The sequence below is a fragment of the Engystomops pustulosus genome, chromosome 3, assembly GCF_040894005.1.
Source record: "Engystomops pustulosus chromosome 3, aEngPut4.maternal, whole genome shotgun sequence".
Classification (NCBI taxonomy): Eukaryota; Metazoa; Chordata; class Amphibia; order Anura; family Leptodactylidae; genus Engystomops; species Engystomops pustulosus.
The window spans coordinates 120,498,273-120,518,585 of NC_092413.1; the positions used below are offsets into that span (position 1 = coordinate 120,498,273).

Below are 20,313 nucleotides of genomic sequence, written 5' to 3' on the forward strand. Positions count from 1 at the left end.
CACAAATGTTATGTCACATGTATGTTAATAACTGGGTGTCATATAGGATGACATTAGTGAGGGACAAACACATTTTTGATAAAGACACAGTGTGTCGAAACACGCCCGTCTGTGACGCTTGGCTGTTTTGGGTGATTTGTCTCTTTTTTTTTTTTTATAAGGAATATTAAAGTAGTTTTACCGCTGATCAATGACATGCTGGATCGATTTTCTTCTTTTACCTACAAACTCATATTTGATGTTTTTTTTAATATATTTTTTAAAATCTTCTTTATCTTATTTTTGTATCTTGGGTTTTGTCCCTCAAAGATGAGCATAAACCATTGGGGAATATTAAGGCTGTGCTGGATCTATGCAGTCTCTTCATCCGCCACTCACTACCAGCATCCTGGCTATCACGTTTTCAGTCACATGACTGCCAACACGCTCAGAGGAAGAGGTCCAGCCACTTCCTCTTCTCTCTGCACTGCTATGCTTTGTTTGAGCGCTGGGCATGAAAAAAAGAGAAGGGTTTTGAAGGACCCAGGTCACCAGCAGTAAATAACAGTGGGCAGGCCAGAAGCAGTAAAGATCTATAAATATACTGTATGGATAAAAAGGGAATATAAGACATGATTCCCAAATTAAATGGCCATTCCATAAAAGTGTGAAGGTGACATGTATGAAAGAGGCCATGAAATGTATGTGATCCACTCTCTTATCAAAACATTGTCTTTTATATCATGTGTATAGGTTTATTTGATAAAAATGACACTCTGTCCACTTGATGCCATGTTAAATATTCTTACTAAACTGTTGTTATAAATAAGATTGCATTTGCTGCAATTGTCAGCATGTTATAAGTGAAGATCTTTTATTGGGGATGTGGAATTCCATTGCCAATTTATCAAAAAGAAAAAGCAGGCATGAATGAATGAATAGATTAGTGTTGTGCCAGTACATTCTAGGAAAAGCCAATTATTTCAGCAATTCACAAGAGGAAACCTAAAATAGTATCTTCTGTGTTCAGTCATCAAGTTAAGGGAAATTTGGCCTTGATAGATATTCTAAATATTTTTCAGATAATTCATGGAAGTTACTTCTAGCTACATGAAGTTGTTTGTAGAAGATGAAAAATGTTAGCTCTCATACAGCAACAAAGATTTTGGAATGGAAATCTTGGCATTGGTCAGGTTGTTTTGTAACGCTGTATCACTTACATCAGGCATTATAAAATATATGAGGCTCAGACCCTAGAAATCTACTTATTGCAAGCAAATTTCATGAAGAGCTTTGTTTTCAATAACTAGAGCTTAAAGTATTGATTTGGTTTTATAATAGATGAGCAAACTGTGTTATCTGTAATTAACTACTAAACTTTCATGAGCTTTATCACTCACATTATGGTAAGATGCAGTCTGTCAGTGTTGTGTTGATGCCTTTATATATGGACTATGTTATAAGGAATAATTAGTTTTAATGCAAGAAAACATTCACTGTAGTAAGCACTATGTGAATATAGTTAAGGGAAAGAAGGAAAAGTGGTGAGTGCTTGATCATAGATGCTTGATAAAGTCCCCTTCATGAAAAAGTCCCCATTCGTATAAACTCACATATTTCTTGGTAACCCTTATGGTAACACTTGTAACAGAACCATGAGCCCATCCAGCTCATTAGCATGACTTTAAAAGGTGATTTTAGAAAGAAGGAAGACATGGATAACAACTATAAGAAGATTACCAGTCATAGTGCCTGGATCTATAAATAAATGTCCCCAGTTTATCATGCTTTATTTTGATGGTAGATTTTCTTTAAAGGGGTTTTCCCACAAGGACAAGCTAGGCCCTATCCTCGGCCACCGGACAAAACAGGTCAAAGATTATCATAATATAGTCTCTAGCCTTAAGTGAAACTAAAGGACTTGTCTAGCTTCTATAGTTTACATAATTCATGTAAGAATTATATTCATAATTGCATATAATGTGATTTTCTAACAGACTTTACTGTATCCCTGTTGGATTAGCTCATAACATGCATATTTGCACATTTTAAATTAGTGTCAACCTTTACATAGATATTTAAGTATCCTGAAGGATACATTTCATTTTGGTATCGGCAATCTCTGTTTCTGTCTCCAATACCAGATGGTGTCCATGGAACATCTGTTAGTAATGCATAGTACAGAAAGAGTTTGGCGAAGACTGATATTTAAATCCTTGCGGTTAGCATGAAACAATAACAAATCCTTGACTACACATGTATTCACCTGAACCATTGCCACCAAGTCAGGCGATCCTTTATGCAGGAGTTTCACAGTCTGGTCACTTGCGTCTTTTTGGGGGTATCTAAACCGTAGTTAGAGAGAAAGAAGACTTTGGTAACATCAATGTGACGTGCAATACAGAACTTCAGTTTTCCATTTATCGCAATGGACCTCTGTAACGAAATTGGAAATTGCTGGGGTTATACATTAGTACACCTCTACCATCTGCCCTTTACATACAAAATATACTTGAATTGTCTGTGTCCTTTGGGAAGCCATGTACAAAAGAGGATTACTCCTTGGAGGGGGTTGAGATGAGATGTCTGCAGAAGAGTACTGTATACATAAAGATACAAAATCCTAGTTTTCCAGTTATTGTTAACGGTTGCTGAATATTAATTTATTACTAATATGCTGGACAATATATGTTCTTTTTGCATATTGTGCAAATACATGTCAAGGTATTGTTAAAAATAGACATAAGAATAGTCATTGCCAATATAATACTTAATCCTAGCCACTTTTCCGGCTTCCATCAAGACTCTATAAACGGGCTTTTTCTCGTTATCCGACTGAAATATTATATTTAAACCCCATATATATTGTTTTCATTTGTTGATATTCTGCCATGTAGCTTTTTGCGCTGCTGCTATTTCTAAGTCCTGGAAGCTTTTAAGCACTTTGCTTTGGCTTGTTCATCTTGCCATGCATTTTCTGTATTGTGATATATCATCTGCAGCTCATTTTCAGTCTAAGAAATTGCATTGTATGTGAAACAGGAGGTCTGGAATTGAGTCCGATTGTTGTAATTACTCCCAGTGTGAGCTGTCAATATGATTAAAATAAAGATTCTGGACCTGTCCATCCCAGATGAGGTCAGCAGCACTGACTGTGGGAGTACTCTTCCTGCAAGCTGTGCATTCTGTGCTGAATTATAGCAGAGCAGACACCGACGTGACAGCAAGATTTCATAGCTCACATTGTCAATCCTAGGTTTTTAGGAGTGAAAGTTCTTCATATGTGCTGTTACTGTACTTTTAATTGTCCCTAATATAAAATATCTATTTGGTACCTTCTCGTCTGTCAAGTACATAAGTACCAGACTGTGTAAATATTCTTCTCATGAGCCTTTTTTGTTGTTCAGTACTTGGCAAGAGACAACAGCTAGGACAACTTGGCTTCTATTCTCAGACAGGGGAGATATTTTCCTTTTTTGGAGATGTTTTCCACCAAAGTTACAGGAGCCACTGTTGTATTTAGGCATTTTTTAAACCATGCATTCCAATAAATGGCAACCTATTAAAGGTCCGCCAGGGTGGATGGTAACCACCAATTTTATGATCTTGCAGACAATAAAAATATTCTTTGAATTCATACGTTGGCAAAGCTTCTTGGTGTGATGGATACAGCAATCGTTGTGCAGTGATATTTTTGAGGAAACTTCTGGAGAGGCTTGTTTGTAGAGAAATACAAAAAGGGTTAAATACCAGGATAGCAGTCCAAGGCATTTCTAAGGAAACCCCAACAATTGTGAGGGATGTCACAGCTGTGAAAAATCCCAGAAAGGGAAAGATAAACAACAAACACTGTAAAGGTGAGACTTCAACCTTTGGTTTTAATACACACAGGGGGAGACTCATTATGCCTTTGGCCTTTTTTGACCCACACACCACTATGGGGGTGTCAGGGTGGAGAGAGGGTGAGGAGTAAACCGGCGGAGACTATGGTAAACTAGTAGACCCGTTTATGCTCGTGTATGCTAAGAGACCTCTTTGTGAATATGGGGCGGAGGACCTCCAGCAGGGGAAGTTTTAAGACTGGCCTTCAAAACTCCAGTGTTTATTAATTCCCTCCATTGTTTCCTGCTATTATATTATTTTGTAAGGCAACTTTCCTTGCGTGTAAGTCAATGGAGAACGCAAGGTGAACAAAGATATTCCTTACACATTTCATTCTTCGTTTCTGTTACACTTCCTTAAATGGAGAGTGTAACGGAATCCCCTGACGATGTAATGAACTAAGCCTTAAAGGGCATCTACTACCAGGATGAAGGACTGTGTATGCAAATGAGACTGAGGTGTTAATGGAGCCTGGAGCAATTTGCATAGTCTTTCATCCTGGTAGTAGATGTCCTTTAACTAAACTTGTTCAGATACTCTCTATAGTCAGTGGGACCTGCAGATTGTAAAATCTATTTAAAGGCTTTTTCTTTTGGAAGCCATCTCCCCATTGGGGGTTTTAAATAATGTGTGGCCAGTAATATACATTGAATGGCCATTAATGCAAAAAATTGGGCTACGAATATGGAAAAGGATATAAATTTGTAATATCCATAGTACCAAGATAGTGGCATTCTATTTGTCAACCCTTTCTAAATCTCGGTCAAAAATCATCTGGCTGGCTTTTTGAAAACATACACCTACAAACACCAAACTAAGCCATTTTTAGCCAAAAGTATACAAAAATCTTGATTTCATTTCATTATAAAATTACATATTCCACAAAGGAAAAAAGGGTGGGGGTGGGGGATACAAGCGGAGGCTTGCGCCGAAACGCGCGTCGGGGAATCCATCCATAGCAGACGGGAGGCACAATTTAAACATGGGTATGTTTACAATGTATTATTTGCACATGCACTGAGCACTTTATGTATTTAAAAAGCTGTACTATCAGTCTGAATATTTATCAGTATCTCGTGCATGGCTGTTGTCATATATTTGTGTATGAACTATACGATCATTTTTTACCCATGTGACATGATGTTCTAACATTCATTACTCTCCCAGATGCCCATGTTTTTAAGTGTCCCTGTGTGACATCCTCACTATCCGCTTGTATCCCCCCCCCCCCCCTTTTTTCCTTTGTGGAATATGTAATTTTATAATGAAATGAAATAAAGATTTTTGTATACTTTTGGCTAAAAATGGCTTAGTTTGGTGTTTGTAGGTGTATATTGAATGGCCATTGTATAATCAACCACATACACTATTTTCAGTGCATTCTAGAACCAAACACACTGGCTAGCTATGTTAGATATGTTATATGTTCTTTTTAACATTTCTTTGTATGAATAGTCATAGTAATAGTGTGTCATTTGTATCCAGCATGCATAACACATTGTGAGACTGGAAAGCAAAATAAAGGTAAAGTAAAAACCTGTTTAGCAGGATAAAACAGTTGTACGGGAGAAGCACCAAATGGGACCATGAGTCAATAACTAGAAACAACACATCTCAGTCGTCCTTTTTTTAGCTGAATTGATTTGTATAAATTTCCCTTCTCCTTTCTTTATATCATGACACTTTGCTCCCTCCTACTTCTACGTTGTCTATTTATAGCCTTTAGAAACTGGGAGCATTTCCTTTGAGAATTTCGACTTACAAGATGAGGCGGTTTACTTTTTCTTCATGTGACATTCGTTTCAAGGGAAATCTTTACTAATGATGGCTATATTTTAATTATCCATTTAAGAAATTGATTATGCATATGCATAATGTATCCAGTAGTATGCATAAGTCTTTCCTGATATATAACATACCCTAGTCAGCTGATGCGCACTGTTGAGTGTATTCCCATTGTATCACTTGTCTTTATTAAGAAGCCTTATTCATTTATACCATTAGTGGATTGCAGACAATATTATGCATATAAGGCAAATGTTATTTGTGTTCCGTCTAATATACGGAGTACAGGGAATTTTTATTGTGAGCAGTAAGGACTGTTTATTTTAGCCAAAGTTCAGCCTTAAAGTGGCTTTTCCTTCAGAAGTGTGATGCATCTTTACACTATGTATGTTTTTAGCTTTCCTAATACATAAACATGTCTTCTTTTATATATGCACAAGTCCAGCTGACTTTCCGTTTTGCAGTTAAGTAAGTTTAGTTTCTGCAGTTTACACAGATATTTGCTAATACTGATACTTAGCATGGCATCAGTGAGAGAACCTTTGAAATCCAAATAAAGAAAGCTTAAATACAACCCAAATGCATTATGCAAAGCTTCCACTTCTGCTTTTTACTCTCCCAGGTGTCTCTCCCATCAGCTCAGCTAGTCTGCACATATACATTTCCATCTGACATGTAAAATACCACAAGCATATGGCATTTTTTTACACTTTAATTTTGAAAATAAGTGACATTTCAAACACACATTTGTAACATTCTGTAATGTCATATAAGTTTATTTGGTGTAAAACGATGGGGAGTTTATCATCTATTTATCTCTCTATCATTGTCAGTCTGTCAATCCAACAGTATAAGACAGATGTCAACACTTTAAGCAAACATTTGTGCCTTTTTAATGGACTCAATCACTTCCATTCAACATGGTCATGATTCTTCCATGTCAGATTTTTGGTGCACAGGAATGTGGACTTGAGAAAAGAAAAAAGTACTTACCTCCTCCGACTCCATTGTACTGCAGCGCATTGTTGTCTTATTGGCTGGGCCAGAAGTATCTCTGGTCACATAATTATGTGGCCAGTCAACCAACGCAGTGTGTAAGAAATGCAGAGCAATCACGTCACTTTTGGACGTTACAGATGTCTCCTGCACAGAATAGTGTGTGATTCTACAGAACTTTCTCTGTCTCTCTCTGCACCTCATGCTACAGCCATTCCCTAACCTTGTCATCAGCAGTAATCAGCACTGTGCAAATAAGCTATTAACCCTTAGTGCTCACACAGCACAGGCTATATACATCATGTAACTGGTTTGTTTGGATTTCTTTCACTAATTACATGTTCCCTGCTCCACCATGTGATAGAAGCTTCCAGGCCGTCGCCATATACATCCAGTATGTGCAGTGTTCAGTGGATTTAGTTGTGGGAAACTAAATGGATTTAATGCTAAATTACTTTGAGAGAGAATACAAGGCATCATGGGATTTATGGGCAAGCTAACTGGCCTTAACTTGAGAGCATAGACTGACAGATATTAGTCTCCACCCACTTCATCTCTGATGAGAAAGATTTTTGTCAAACACTTACTAAACAGAAAATGCTAGAACTTTGGAAAGAAAAGGGCGAGCAGCACAATATGGGCATTGTTTTTTTTTTTTTTAAAGGTGGAATCACATATAATAATTTAGTAAAATCATAACTTTGCTGGAATACTTTAAAGGATGCCTAGAGATGGAAGGAGTGGAGATAACTGACCTATCACTGCAGAGCCAGATTCCTGGCAGCCTATGGTTAAGGCAGTATGGCTCTCCTGACTGAGATACTTAAACCATACTTTTTCCTGTATGTGACTTGTAGCACTTTGTTTTTGTCTGCAGCACAGACTGAATATTGTTTACAAATTGTAGGATGAGAAATATTTCCTTTTTAGGACATGATTTTAATGGTAGTATTTGTTGTGCTAACATCTTAATGAAAAAATGTAATAAAGACCTAATAGCACTGCTGCTTCTTCTCCACTGAATACCTTTTACATGACTAAACAGTAACTCCCTTTACCACAATTCTAAGAACGGGAAAAAATATGATATGCACACATACAAACAAATAAAAAATGCATAAAAGTCACACATATTTCTGCATTATTAATATCAGAATAAAAATGAACATAAATCGTTGGAAGTGAATACAGTTACATGTTTAATGTTTGTAAAATATTTTCTTCCAATTACTGTTCCCCCATTCAATCTTGCATCACAATTTATCGAAAAGAAGCTATAACTAGAAAATGACATTTTTGTTATCCCGGGAAATCTACCATGAAAATGTATGATAAACCAGGGGCTCTTATTCAGAGATCTAGACACTGTGACTGGTAATCGTCTTATATTTGTTATCTATGGCCTCCTTCCTTCTAAAATCAACTTTTAAAATGATGCTGATCTCTATTTAATAAGAGGTACTACATTCTGTATTTTTACTCGGGACATTAGGCTTAGAAATGGACTTCTGTGGAGATTTTCTGTACAGCAGTCACCTAAATTAATCACAGAAAGGATTACAATAGTAGAAAACACAACTATAGAAAAAAACATCATTGCAGGCCAAGAAAACTCTCCCTAAACATCAGGGAGTTGGCCCCCAAATTCAATTACTGGAGATCAGGCAAGATGGCAGCCTTCATAATCGCAGATGATGGGCAGAAATAGGAGTAGTTAAAATCTACAATCGGAAAACCAAAATGGATTAGAGAAAGTGAAATTATTGTGAATCAACCCCCGTCGCTTCCTCTTCACCCCACCAACAGCTGACTGATAACTTTCTTCCAAAAGCACAGAAATAGTAAATTTACAAATGAAAGCTTTTTTTGCAGAAATGTCAGAAAATCAGTTCTATTCATCTAAATTGGCAGGCAGCAGATGAATTTCTGTAAGCCCCATTCAGATGAACAGAAGTTTTTGCAAAAAATTGGACATACAGTCAAAATAATAACATTCACTACATTTAATGTAAAGGCAAAGTTATGTGTTTATTTTGTTTATTAAAACTTGTTAATGGGGATGGGGGTTGTAAATACATACATTATGTACTGACTTACCAAATTCCATCTCGGTAATAAAAATATTTCTATATAGTACAAAACAAGAACATTATACATCAGTAAACCTTCTTTTCTCCTTCTTCCAGCTTGCGGTCGTGGCTTCTATAAATCTTCATCACAAGACTTGCAGTGCTCCCGGTGCCCAGCGCACAGCTTCTCTGACAGGGAAGGCTCGTCTCGTTGTGACTGTGAAGATGGTTATTACAGAGCCCATTCTGATCCATCATATATCGCATGTACAAGTGAGTTCATCATTCCAATGACATTGCTTAATCAACCAGAGAGTTGTCATACATAATTTGGCATTCCATATCTAAAAATGGCAAGTCTTCATTTATACTAAATATTAACTAATGAAAGCTGCCACATTGACATGGAAACTGAAAAGCATGAAAAGTTCAGTTTCTACACAGTAGAAATGTTCCACCAAACAACTGTCTTCTACTCAAGCATGAGTATGTCCATCAATACAGAAAACTCTATACAGTAGAAATGTTGTTTACTAAATACAGGTTGGATTAAAGTGGGGTCATTAATACACTCTTGATTATTTGGCGGTGATCAGATTCAACATGATGCCAGCTTTATTGATCACTTTTTTAGGAATATTGAGGATAAAAGACATTGGGGGTCATTTATCCTTAGTCTGGAAATGTGTGTCTATCTAGTTAAATGTTCAATATGGAATATTGGAATAAAATATTGAAACATTCATAGTCACATCTCGGTGCACACAACATACTGTATGCCCAACGTCTTTCATATTCTTTGTGTCATGACTCAGGGCCATACACTAACCAGTTGGCCATACAGTACCATTTGGATAGAAACTTTGGCTGGCTTCCTTGGGTGTCATCCATAAACGACAAACCTGTGGGGTATGGCAATCTATTGGCACCCAACGGTCTTATTCAGGTGGTTGGAGGTGGAATGAGAAAGGGACCCTCCCCCCCCATCTTCTATAACTAATTAGATTTCATGGTCAGTCCAGATCAGAGTTTGCTGGACTAGTAAAGCTATATTCAGCTATACCATACAACTAGGAACTGCAAGTGGAAAAGTGCTGCCTAGCTACTGCGCTGTAATATTATGGCGACATATACAATAGTGTAGACATGAGCAAAAAGGGGTTAGTAATCGGGACCAGATTCGATTATTAGCCGGTTAGGTGCAGATTAGATGGAGAGGTAGCAGTTGGCTGAATAGGTCTATGAACATCTTCATTGTGACTTAATAAATATATTTTTATCTATACTACAGTGAATTCTGCTTCTTTGACACTTAAAGAGGACCTGTCACCCAAAATAATCTTTCTAGGAGCACTTGCCAAAGTAAGCAACTCCCTAGCCCTACCCCAGTAATAGCAGTGTTACATTGCTAACTTGCCGATAAACTAGCAAACACTACAGTACATAGCCCTCCAAACACTGGACCGCTCTAAGCTTGGGGGTGGTCTTGGGTATGTTCCAATACAGCTAGCAATTTAACGCTGCTATTACTGGGGTAGGGCTAGAGAGCTGCTTACTTTAAGGTATTATTATTAGAGGGATTATTTCTTGTGACAGGTCCTCTTGAAGCTTTTTTTGCTGTGTTTATCTTAAAAACAATAATTTAATTTCTTATTTCATGTTGCTAGTTTAGCAGCTTGTGAGCATATGATATAATCCATACTAAATAACTTGCCTTATACAGATAGTAACATAACATAATAAAGTAACATAATAAATAATGTGGATATTAAGAACTATTCCCCTAAAGTTTGGATTTTTATCAGTAGCTCTATGCATGGTTCCTCTTTTAGTATATGAAATATCTTTTTAATATAACTTTTTAGAAATCTCACCATTGGTGGAAGCTTATCTCCACAAACATATTTCGATATGAGATCAGTAGTCATAGATTCTCTGCCCCCTACCCCCTCCCAGTTTCATCAGTTTTTGTACAAATTGTTATAGTGGTATCAGTATCTTTTCAGGTAGAACAATCTGAACATAAATAAATTGTGTATGGTGGTGTTGTATTTATCTAAATAAAAGGATTGGAATTCAATTAAGTATAAAGTACATGAAAGTTCAGTAAATAGCATTACTTGTATTCTTTATATAGTGTACGGTACCCTCCCTTTGCCCGTGACAACCCTCATTGCTACTACCCATTTGTGCAGTGTAGACAGTAATGACATACGTATGAGCATTTTATTCATAGATACAGTACCATAACCATACAGCTACATAGTAACTAGATGAGAACTAAGATTACTACATACATAAGGGACCAGAACCAGGCCTCCATAACAGTCTTATAACAGATTTATCTCATTGTCTGATGCTGGATGATAAATCTGTAGCAGTATAAGACTGTCACGTAGCTCCTTCTCTAAGGAAAAGATAACAGCAGGGAGTCACAGCACAGCACAGCCCAATGTAGCCAATATGGTCGCAGGGGCCCCCACTGTAGTCTATGTAGTTACAGGTACCCCAGTGTAGTCATAGGTGCCCCAATTGTAGCCAGTGTAGTCATAGGTGCCCCAATTGTAGCCAGTGTAGTCACAGGCACCCAATTGTAGTCAATGTAGTCACAGACGGCCCAATTGTAGACATTGTAGTTACAGGCGTCCCAATCGTAGCCAATGGAGTCACAGGTGCCCCCATTGTAGCCAATGAAGTCATAGGTGCACCCAACAGTGGCTAATAGTCACAGGTACCCCATCTGTACTACTAGTCAGAATAGTCGCAGGTGCCAAGTGCAGTAGGGAAATTAACTTGTAAAATAAAAACAAAATAAAATCACTCACCTTTGCCATCCTCTTCTCACTACAGTAAGACGTTAGGACGGAGTTGGAAGGAAGTGTGGCAGCGTAATTACATCATGCCGTCATCACGATTCCTTTCTAGGTTAGGGTGCGAATGCAGGTAGGGGAAAGTCCCTGTCACTTTCTGTGTTTATAGCATCTCTGTTTTTTAAAGGACATCTACCACCAGGATGAAGGATTGTAAACCAAGTACACTGATACACAGGTGCATGCCCTCCCTGGCAGGATCTGCTCTTCTTTTAGCTTTTTATGCCTGTGTTTTAACAAGCAAAGGCTTTAGGAGCTATGCAAATAAGCCTTAGGGTCATTTTCATAATATTTAAAGCCTTTATTTCTTAAAAACGAGGGCATAGGAAGCTTAAAGGGGTTTTCCTACAAAAGAAAATTCTCAAATTTTACAAATAGAGGGATGAGGCAGGTCAGAGATGCATGAGATCCATTAGATGCATATTACAGAGTCAACTCTGCTACAACTATGTTCTCAGTCTCACAGATATGTGCCTGCATTCCCCTTCCCCCGGATTACTTATCTCCTTGTAGCTTGTAGTTTGCAGCCTGTCTCTCCTCACAATCTCCTTCCAGGAAGTGAATCAGTGTATGTGTCTGTGAGCTCCATGCTAGGACTGCAGGGGATGTGGCTACAGGCACAAGACACAGAAATCTCATCTGCACGTACTCATCCAAGATGGCTGCCACCCGTCCCCAAGTCTGAAGTTACAAGGTCGGATCTAGGGGCAACTGAAATTGTATACACCAGGACCGATAGTAACAGGTTAGTGAATTAGAGAAATTAGTTTTTGTGGGAATACCCCACAAAAGTAGAGCAGATCCTGCAAGAGGAGGCACACACCAGTATTTCAGTGTAAGGGAGGAGGAGCTCCGGCTCAAAAGTAAACTTCAATCCAGGTAGGTAAAATCGAAGAGACTTTTATTGAAGATATACAAACAACATGATAAAACGGAATGGCATGGGTAGCGGGAAGGGTCCCTGGAATGCCAGTGTATTTCAGTGTGTTTTGTTTACACTCCTTGATCCTGATGGTAAATGTCCCTTAAAGACACAGATGCTATTAACTATTGCAACTTCAGGAAAAGTACTTGTGCAACGGCACCAAGTACTATTCTATGCTAGCAGGGCCGTCCGATGGGAACGGAGGTCACTGACCGTGCATGCAGTCGTAAGCACCGACCTTTACAGTTCCAAAGAACAACATTTGCCCCTATGGAACAGTTACTGATGAGGACCCCTCACCCCTAGCGGGCGTGGTCTCTAGCCTTTGCATACTAGTCTTCAAATGCTGTTTAATACAGGGTTTTCATGACATAATTTTGCCATACCTCAATATTAATTTGCACATAAATAGACACTATTCATCTATTATGTGGTTTAATGGCTTCCCTACTTCTTTTGTTGAAAGGACCACCTTCAGCTCCACAGAATCTAATCTACAATATCAACCAGACCACAGTGAGCCTGGAATGGAGTCCTCCAGCGGATAATGGTGGAAGGATTGATGTCACTTATCGCGTTATATGCAAAAGATGCAGCTGGGAGCAGGGGGAATGTGTACCCTGTGGGAATACTGTGGGATATGTGCCTCAGCAAAGTGGATTAACAGATACCTATATTACAGTTGTGGACCTTCTTGCACATGCCAACTACACCTTTGAAGTTGAAGCTGTAAATGGGGTTACTGACCTGAGTCGTTCACAAAGATTATTTGCTGCAGTCAGTATAACAACTGGTCAAGCTGGTAAGTAATATTTCAATCATTTAAATGGATAAATGGTCAATAAATTTTCAACAAAGTTTGCATGGACCAACAGTACAAATCAAGGAAATGTTATAATATTTATTTTCAGAGCAAAGTGCTTCCTTTTCACTTACTTATTGGCCTTCTTTTTTCCTTCCTTATCTGCATTGTAATGTGAAATGTCTATAAGTTTCTTCTCGCAAGCAACAAGACAGAAGTTACATAAAAGCTATATGCAGGTAACGTCGACAGGTTGCCATTAAAACACCATCATTGGATCAGTTTTGATCTGGTTTTAGGGTGCGGTCAGCCGTGGTGTTTAACCCCTTAACGACTTGGCCTTTTTTTGTTTTTTCATTTCTATTTTTCACTCTCCACCTTCAAAAATCTAAAAAATGTTTATTTTTACACGTAAAGAGCTTATTTTCTGCGTAACAAATTGCACTTCATAGTAATGGTATTTAATTTTCCATGCCGTGTACTGGGAAGCGGGGAAAAAATGGTGAAAAAACGCATTTGCGCAGTTCTCTTCTTGGCTTGGATTTTACAGCTTTCAATGCACCCCAGTGCACCCCAAATGACATGTCTACTTTATTCTTTGGGTTGGTACGATTACGGTGATACCAAATTTGTATAGGTTTTATAATGTTTTCATACTTTTACAAAAATTAAAATTGAAACCTCCTGTACAAACATTTTTTTTTTTATTTTGCCATCTTCTGGCGCCAATACTTTTTCATACTTCGGTGAACAGAGCTGTGGGTGGTGTCATGTGCCGCCTTCTCTCAATGCACCGGGACCCGACGCGTGCCATACTATTATGGCGCGCATCGGTAAGGGGTTAACACATGCGGTTCAAAATGCAATGCAACAGCTGCAACAAATGGGATTCACCTGTTTAGTTTATGCCTTTCAATAACAAACTGCACCTGAGGGTGCAGTCACACGTCGCGTTTAACGCATGCGTTTAAAAACGCATTGGAATAGCTGAAGAGTGATTTGCCTAATTAAACACCTCTTAACACTTGCGTTAACAATGTGTTAACCGCGATGTTAACGCATGCGTTAACGGTTGCGTTTTGTAAACACAGGTGTTAGCAGCTGTTTAATTAGGCAAATCACTCACCAGCTATTCCAATGCGTTTTTAAACGCATACGTTAAACGCGAGGTGTGACCGCACCCTCAAACTACCTCCAAAATGATAATTATGCAGTTTTAACTGCAACCTGTGGACACACCCTTAATTAGAACCTTCATCCCTCACACATGTGGAGATTATCATACCATTCTGAAGGGGTGGCTATACAGATTCAGGAGCACTTTGAATTTTTCTTCTAGCCCCCACGGTTGCGGAGATATCATTCTCAGTAGCTGACCATTATAATCTGTCTTTGGTCAGAGAGGAGGAGCTGGGGCTGGAGGCGTGTGTTATGCTAATCTTCATTCATACTGTCAGTAGTGAGATGTGAGATGTAAAGGCTATGTTCACACACATTCCGCTAGTATTTTGTTGATATTACGTTTACACGGTATTTACAAAAATGCAGTGTTACAAATTGCAATGGGACCATGATGCAAATGCGGTGGACGTGTGAGCACAGTGTGAACTCAAACACATTGTAAACATGTATGCAACGGAAACGCAATGTAAATGAAAACCTGCAATATAAACACAAGGTAGACGCCATGTAAATGCAAACGCCAAGCAGACCTGAATGAAAATGCGATGTAAATGCTACTTAAACGTGAATGTAACATGAAGCAAAGGCCACGTACATGCAAATGTGACATAAATACAGAGTAAAAAAAATTATTTCTTGCAAAACTGTATATTCATCCCATTTATATAAGCTCCTCAGAATCAACTGCCTGCTTATAAAACTTGATTTCCAGTTTGACTGGTTTCCTATTATGATATTTAGATTTCTAGTATTTGTATTTAGTGTGTTGTATTTTACACCTGTTCCATAGATGCATTGACTACTTCACACACTAGTAGCTGAAACTGTTGTATTTTCACTGTCAAGATATACAGGTGAACATATGCTTACAGGATTTTAGGAAACAATTTTTACTCTCTTTCCCCTATGCTGCAAATTCAATAACTCCATAAATGAATTCAATAACTTTCTTAAGTTACATTAGTTAAAGGGGTATTCCAGGAATATGAACGTCTGATAAAAAAAACCCATGATGATATAAATAAATGAATAAAACAAAACTCTCATTAGTCACAAAATGGAGCTTTTAAATAGTTTGATTTTGTGATTTACAAAATTTTATGGCCTCTCTAAAGTATAAGGAATTATCACCAAGATGGCCACAATTGAAAAACAGGAAGTGAATCCAGCGCTTGTATCCAGGTTTGTAGTTAAAACTTCATCTTTATTCAAAAACATGCTTGATCCAATACAACTTTAAAATACACGATACCGCTATTTACAGTTGTTAGTAGCCTGGCTTAGCCCAAGATGGCCACCACTGGAAACTACAAGTCCCATGATCCTTTAGTTCTCAGCAATCCCTCCTCCCTCTAATACTCTGCTCCCAGTAATGATGTATAACAGACCTTCTTGCTCTGTTAACATAGCAATGATGTGTAACTGCCGTCACTGAATTTTGCCTCACTGAGATGATGTCTCATTACAACACTGGCCATACTGGATGCACTGCAACCAACGGACTACAGCCAAACATAGTGATGATCACATGACCTGCCCAGGCAGGCGCAGAACATGTGATGTGGACATTTGCCCAGCGGCCATCTTCTGTCCCATGTCTGAGGAAATCAACGGACTGATTAAAGGGCCAGTAGCATTTTAAAATTCTTCATTACAGTGTATGTCATCAGCAATTTCTGCTAAGGGGAGCAACATTTTAAATAACAAGTAATTACATATTCGCTTATATTTTAGGGACCCATTTGTATATGAATGATGCTGATTCCTGGAATATGCAAAAATGTTTTCCAGAATGGGATAAGGATAACATTAGATGCTAATTACCTTATAAGGCAGCCCCCTTAACATCAAGCATGACTTTCAGGAAGCCTAATGACATGAGAGGTTTCCAGAGTCAGACTTTGAATTGGTAGGAGTTAAATAGTTTAGTTATGTCTTAACGCATTAATGACTTGCCCATTTTGTACCTTCCTGACACAGCCCATTTTTTTAAAATCTGACAAGGCAAGACTCACGTTTTGAGAGACCTCTTCTGCTTTTAAGTGACTATGAGATGCCTGAATAAAAGTAAAACCCCATAAATTACCCCATTACAGAAACTAAACCCTTCTACGTACGTAACAATACTTTGACAAAGTTTGTGAACCCTTTAAAGAACATTTACCATCAATTAGAATGATGGTAGATGGAAGCACTTACAGGCTCGCCAGATGATGCTGTTCCTAGAACTGTTCGTAATGTAATAGGCCAGAGGCCTTTTGGCATCGCCAACGTTTTTATTTATGATACGCACTGTAATTGTAACGCCTGCACACGCCTGAGGAGCTAGGAGCCGGCCGGTGACTTCAGAGAGCCGGAGCCAAGCAAGGCAAGACTAGTAGTGCAGGGCGTTAATAAATTAAAAGCCGGCAATGCTGAGAGGGTCTCTGGTGAAGAATTACATATTTGTAAAAAACCTATTTTACCTGTTAATGATGCCGCTCTGGCTCTTAATTGTAATTTTTGGGGCTAATTGAATGTACTTTTCAAACAATTGTAACATTCACAAGGAATAAAATGCCAACATAAACCATAATGTTTCATACCCAAGTTCTTTTGATTATGCAATTATCCATATGTGGCATAACTTTCATTATACAATCATTAACATTTATTTCCTGAAACTGGACAACCCCTTTAACTCAACACCAAGGGGAAACGACATCAGCAGTTATCTCAGAACAGCAATTGTTGCTGCCTATCAACCTGGAAAGGGTTATAGACCATTTAAAGTCCATCAGTTTTCAGTGAAAAAGATGATTCACAAATGAAAAATATTAGAATAAACCATAGAACGCTGAGAGGGAACTTTTTTTTTTCTTTTTTTCTCATTACGTCATAAAGAACTTAATGCATGTATTATTCATCTAGCTATATAGATGATGTGGGGGGAGATTGCCATGTGGGAACTGAGCTGAAGCATTCAATAGATTATAAAGTATGAGCATGCTATATGTTCTGTGTAATAAACGCTGTTGACCTTGCCCCAGAGAATCCATTAAATGTAATGTACTAGAAGCGAAACTCTTCCTTCTCTATTCCCTTCCTGGTAAAATGACAGCAACAGTTTTTGGTTTGATCAACTTTTCATAATGTATAAATATAAAATTGACAGCTTCCTTTCATGTATGACCGTGAGAGTGCTGACATTTCTGAAAAAGACGATTACATTTGCAGTGATAATTATAATGTTCTTTATATGCAGAAGAGCTTGTGCTAAAAATATTAATTGGTGGCTGATTGCAGCTGAGCATCACATAATTATATTTGTTTCATTTGTGCCGGGATCCAGAGATGTGATGTGGAAAGGCAGCCAGTGAAATGGAGCATAGCCATCTATAAAAACATCTGTACTAATCTAACAATGCAGTAAATTATATCTACAAGCGAAGACATTGATCCAGATGGATCATTAACAGCTTTAAACAACTGATCCAAGTAATAGGGGTAAATGGGAGAACATAATCAAGAACTAAGTTTTCAGATACATCAATTGCACAAGCAGAAACACTTCTTTTCATTCATTAGTTATATTTTTCTATTTTGGATGAATAAGCAGTAGAGGTAGAAAACAAAAAATAACAATTAAGAGCTCAAGTGTGGAGAAGGGAGAAGCCGGGCAGTGTCTATTCTGTTAAGCAGAGGGTCAGGCTCTGGGGAAGAGGTAATTGCTGCTAGCCAGTAAATTTAATCGGGGATGAGCTGGAAAGGATGATGTATGTCCTGTAGCAAAGTATCTGACAAGGGATATTTGTGCAAATCTGCTAGTCCTGCCTGGTCAGTAAGACAAGGACAAAAGAAGGGTATGTTGAAAAGGAAAACAACCATGGCGTCTCTACATCCAGATAACCTGTATTCAGTCATTAACATCATATAGAACTAACGTGGTGGAATTTGTCCATGATCAAATATCTACCAATAATGTTCACGCCATTGCATTTACCTACCGCATAGCATTAGGTACATCTAGCCTCAGGGCGCTACCACCAAAAAAATAGCTGTACAGACAAACATATATTCACATACTAATTGTATCCATACAAAAATATACCCAATGTCATCATAGCCTTACTTTAATAGGAAGGCATAGGAATAATCACAAGTATTATCTTGTAACACCTGAAACGTGTACAAAATGAAAGAAATACCATGGGGGATTTACTGAGGCAACTTTGTATACATGGATCTTATTCCAAGCTGCACTCTTGATAGATGTGACAAGTTTACTAAGAAGCGCAGACAAAGTATGGCCACCAGAAAATCAATGTATGCTATTCATGGTGAGGATAATTATCCCAGATTCCTGTGTAAATTATAATAAATCTTCCTGGTCATGAGAGGCCCTTCCCCTCACTAATCCCTGGACACTTTTTATCAAGTGCAGTGAGTTACAAATAATTTTTGTGCTGAAAACCCAGTGTTCTAAATTTGTGCCTTTTTTACATTTTGACCACACAAATGTTAAAGATGCATTTATATTTCAGGATTGTAGCTGGACTTCGTGCACTGGTGTGTAAGATCTGAACACAGCACAGTGCACCAGTGCACAGTAGGACTGTAGCTGGATGGTAGCAGTTGGATTGTCCTCAAACTGATGATCTCTATATTTAAATTTAGCCATGCTGCTTACAGTTCTTCGTTCCCGGACAACCCCTTTAAATCATGTTTTCATGGATAAAGGAGCATCTATCGGCAAGCCTAATAGCCTCAACTGAACTCTTACTTTTTAAACTAAACAAACTATATTGGGCTTAGAGCAGTCAGTTTGGACAAGTTAACCAGCCAGAACATGTGAGAGATAACAGATACCATCAATGTTAGCGATATGAGGTCCTTTATGTATAATCATTTACTTCTGGCAGCACCCAGATCTCTGTGATGTGGATTTTGCCATTCATCTTGTGACAGTTGTTGTTTTTTCACTTTGACTAATATCGGCTGAAGTGTGTGAGAAAAACGTGTTAAACTCCCTTCAGAAATGGTGTAGTCACCACTGACTGACTGTGTTTGATTGAATCGTGAATCTAGAGAATGGTTTGGGAAGGCGGCTCCATTTTCTCTTGTTTATACAACGCTCATCGCTGAAAAGATTTTATTTTTATCATCTCTACAAACACAAATTTGCCATTTCACTCGATTCAGTAGAAATGATGCGTAGCAGCCCGGTAAAATACACATTAGTACAATAGTACTCAGCTATAGTCAAATATGATGGTGTTGAAAGAAAACTGATTTAGAAATAATATATTGTTTAACTCAGTTGATTTGTCACATTTTAAAATAAACATGCCTGGACACATTTCTTCCAAAGTGACTGCAATACACAGCCAGCAATTCTTTACCAGAAAGAATTACAGATGGTTAGTGTGAAGCTACATATTATCAGGTGACAAACTGAACAAAGCATACATATGTGTATTGTATATCCTTTCTCTCCATCTCTTCATTTAACACTTAATTATTTTTATATTTTGATTAAACTTTTTTTTTTTTTAAATTCTGTTTTCAGCACCAACATGATTTGTCTTCTGTCTTCAGTGTTAGGCTTTTTATGATAAACTAGCTGTGCTCCTGGCGTTGCCCAGGGTGGTGAATAACTGCTCTTAGCTGTAACAAAATAGAATGGGTTAACAAAAATATTTTATTTGTATCTCTCTGTCTCTGAACGTTTCTGTCTCTGGGTGTCTCTGTACCTCTCTCTGTCTCTGTCTGCGAGGGTCTCTGTCTGCGAGGGTCTCTGTCTCAGATTGTGTGTCTGTTTGTCTGTTGTCTCCTACTGTGTCT

The 20,313-nt window shown here is 38.1% G+C and overlaps 1 protein-coding gene and 1 long non-coding RNA gene across 5 annotated transcripts in view; one reads left to right on the forward strand and one right to left on the reverse strand.

Moving 5' to 3' along the window:
• EPHA7 (EPH receptor A7) overlaps positions 1–20,313 on the forward strand; it is a 127,428-nt gene that overhangs the window by 37,083 nt on the left and 70,032 nt on the right. For all 4 annotated transcript variants that reach the window (XM_072141938.1, XM_072141939.1, XM_072141940.1 and 1 more), the window contains exons 4-5: positions 8,829–8,984; positions 12,973–13,308. In XM_072141938.1, the coding sequence (XP_071998039.1) occupies positions 8,829–8,984; positions 12,973–13,308 (492 nt within the window). The remainder of the gene's footprint in view (positions 1–8,828; positions 8,985–12,972; positions 13,309–20,313) is intronic.
• LOC140121852 (uncharacterized) overlaps positions 1–20,313 on the reverse strand; it is a 54,250-nt gene that overhangs the window by 29,806 nt on the left and 4,131 nt on the right. Inside the window, exon 2 of the long non-coding RNA XR_011854208.1 lies at positions 2,246–2,324. This is a non-coding gene — a long non-coding RNA (uncharacterized lncRNA). The remainder of the gene's footprint in view (positions 1–2,245; positions 2,325–20,313) is intronic.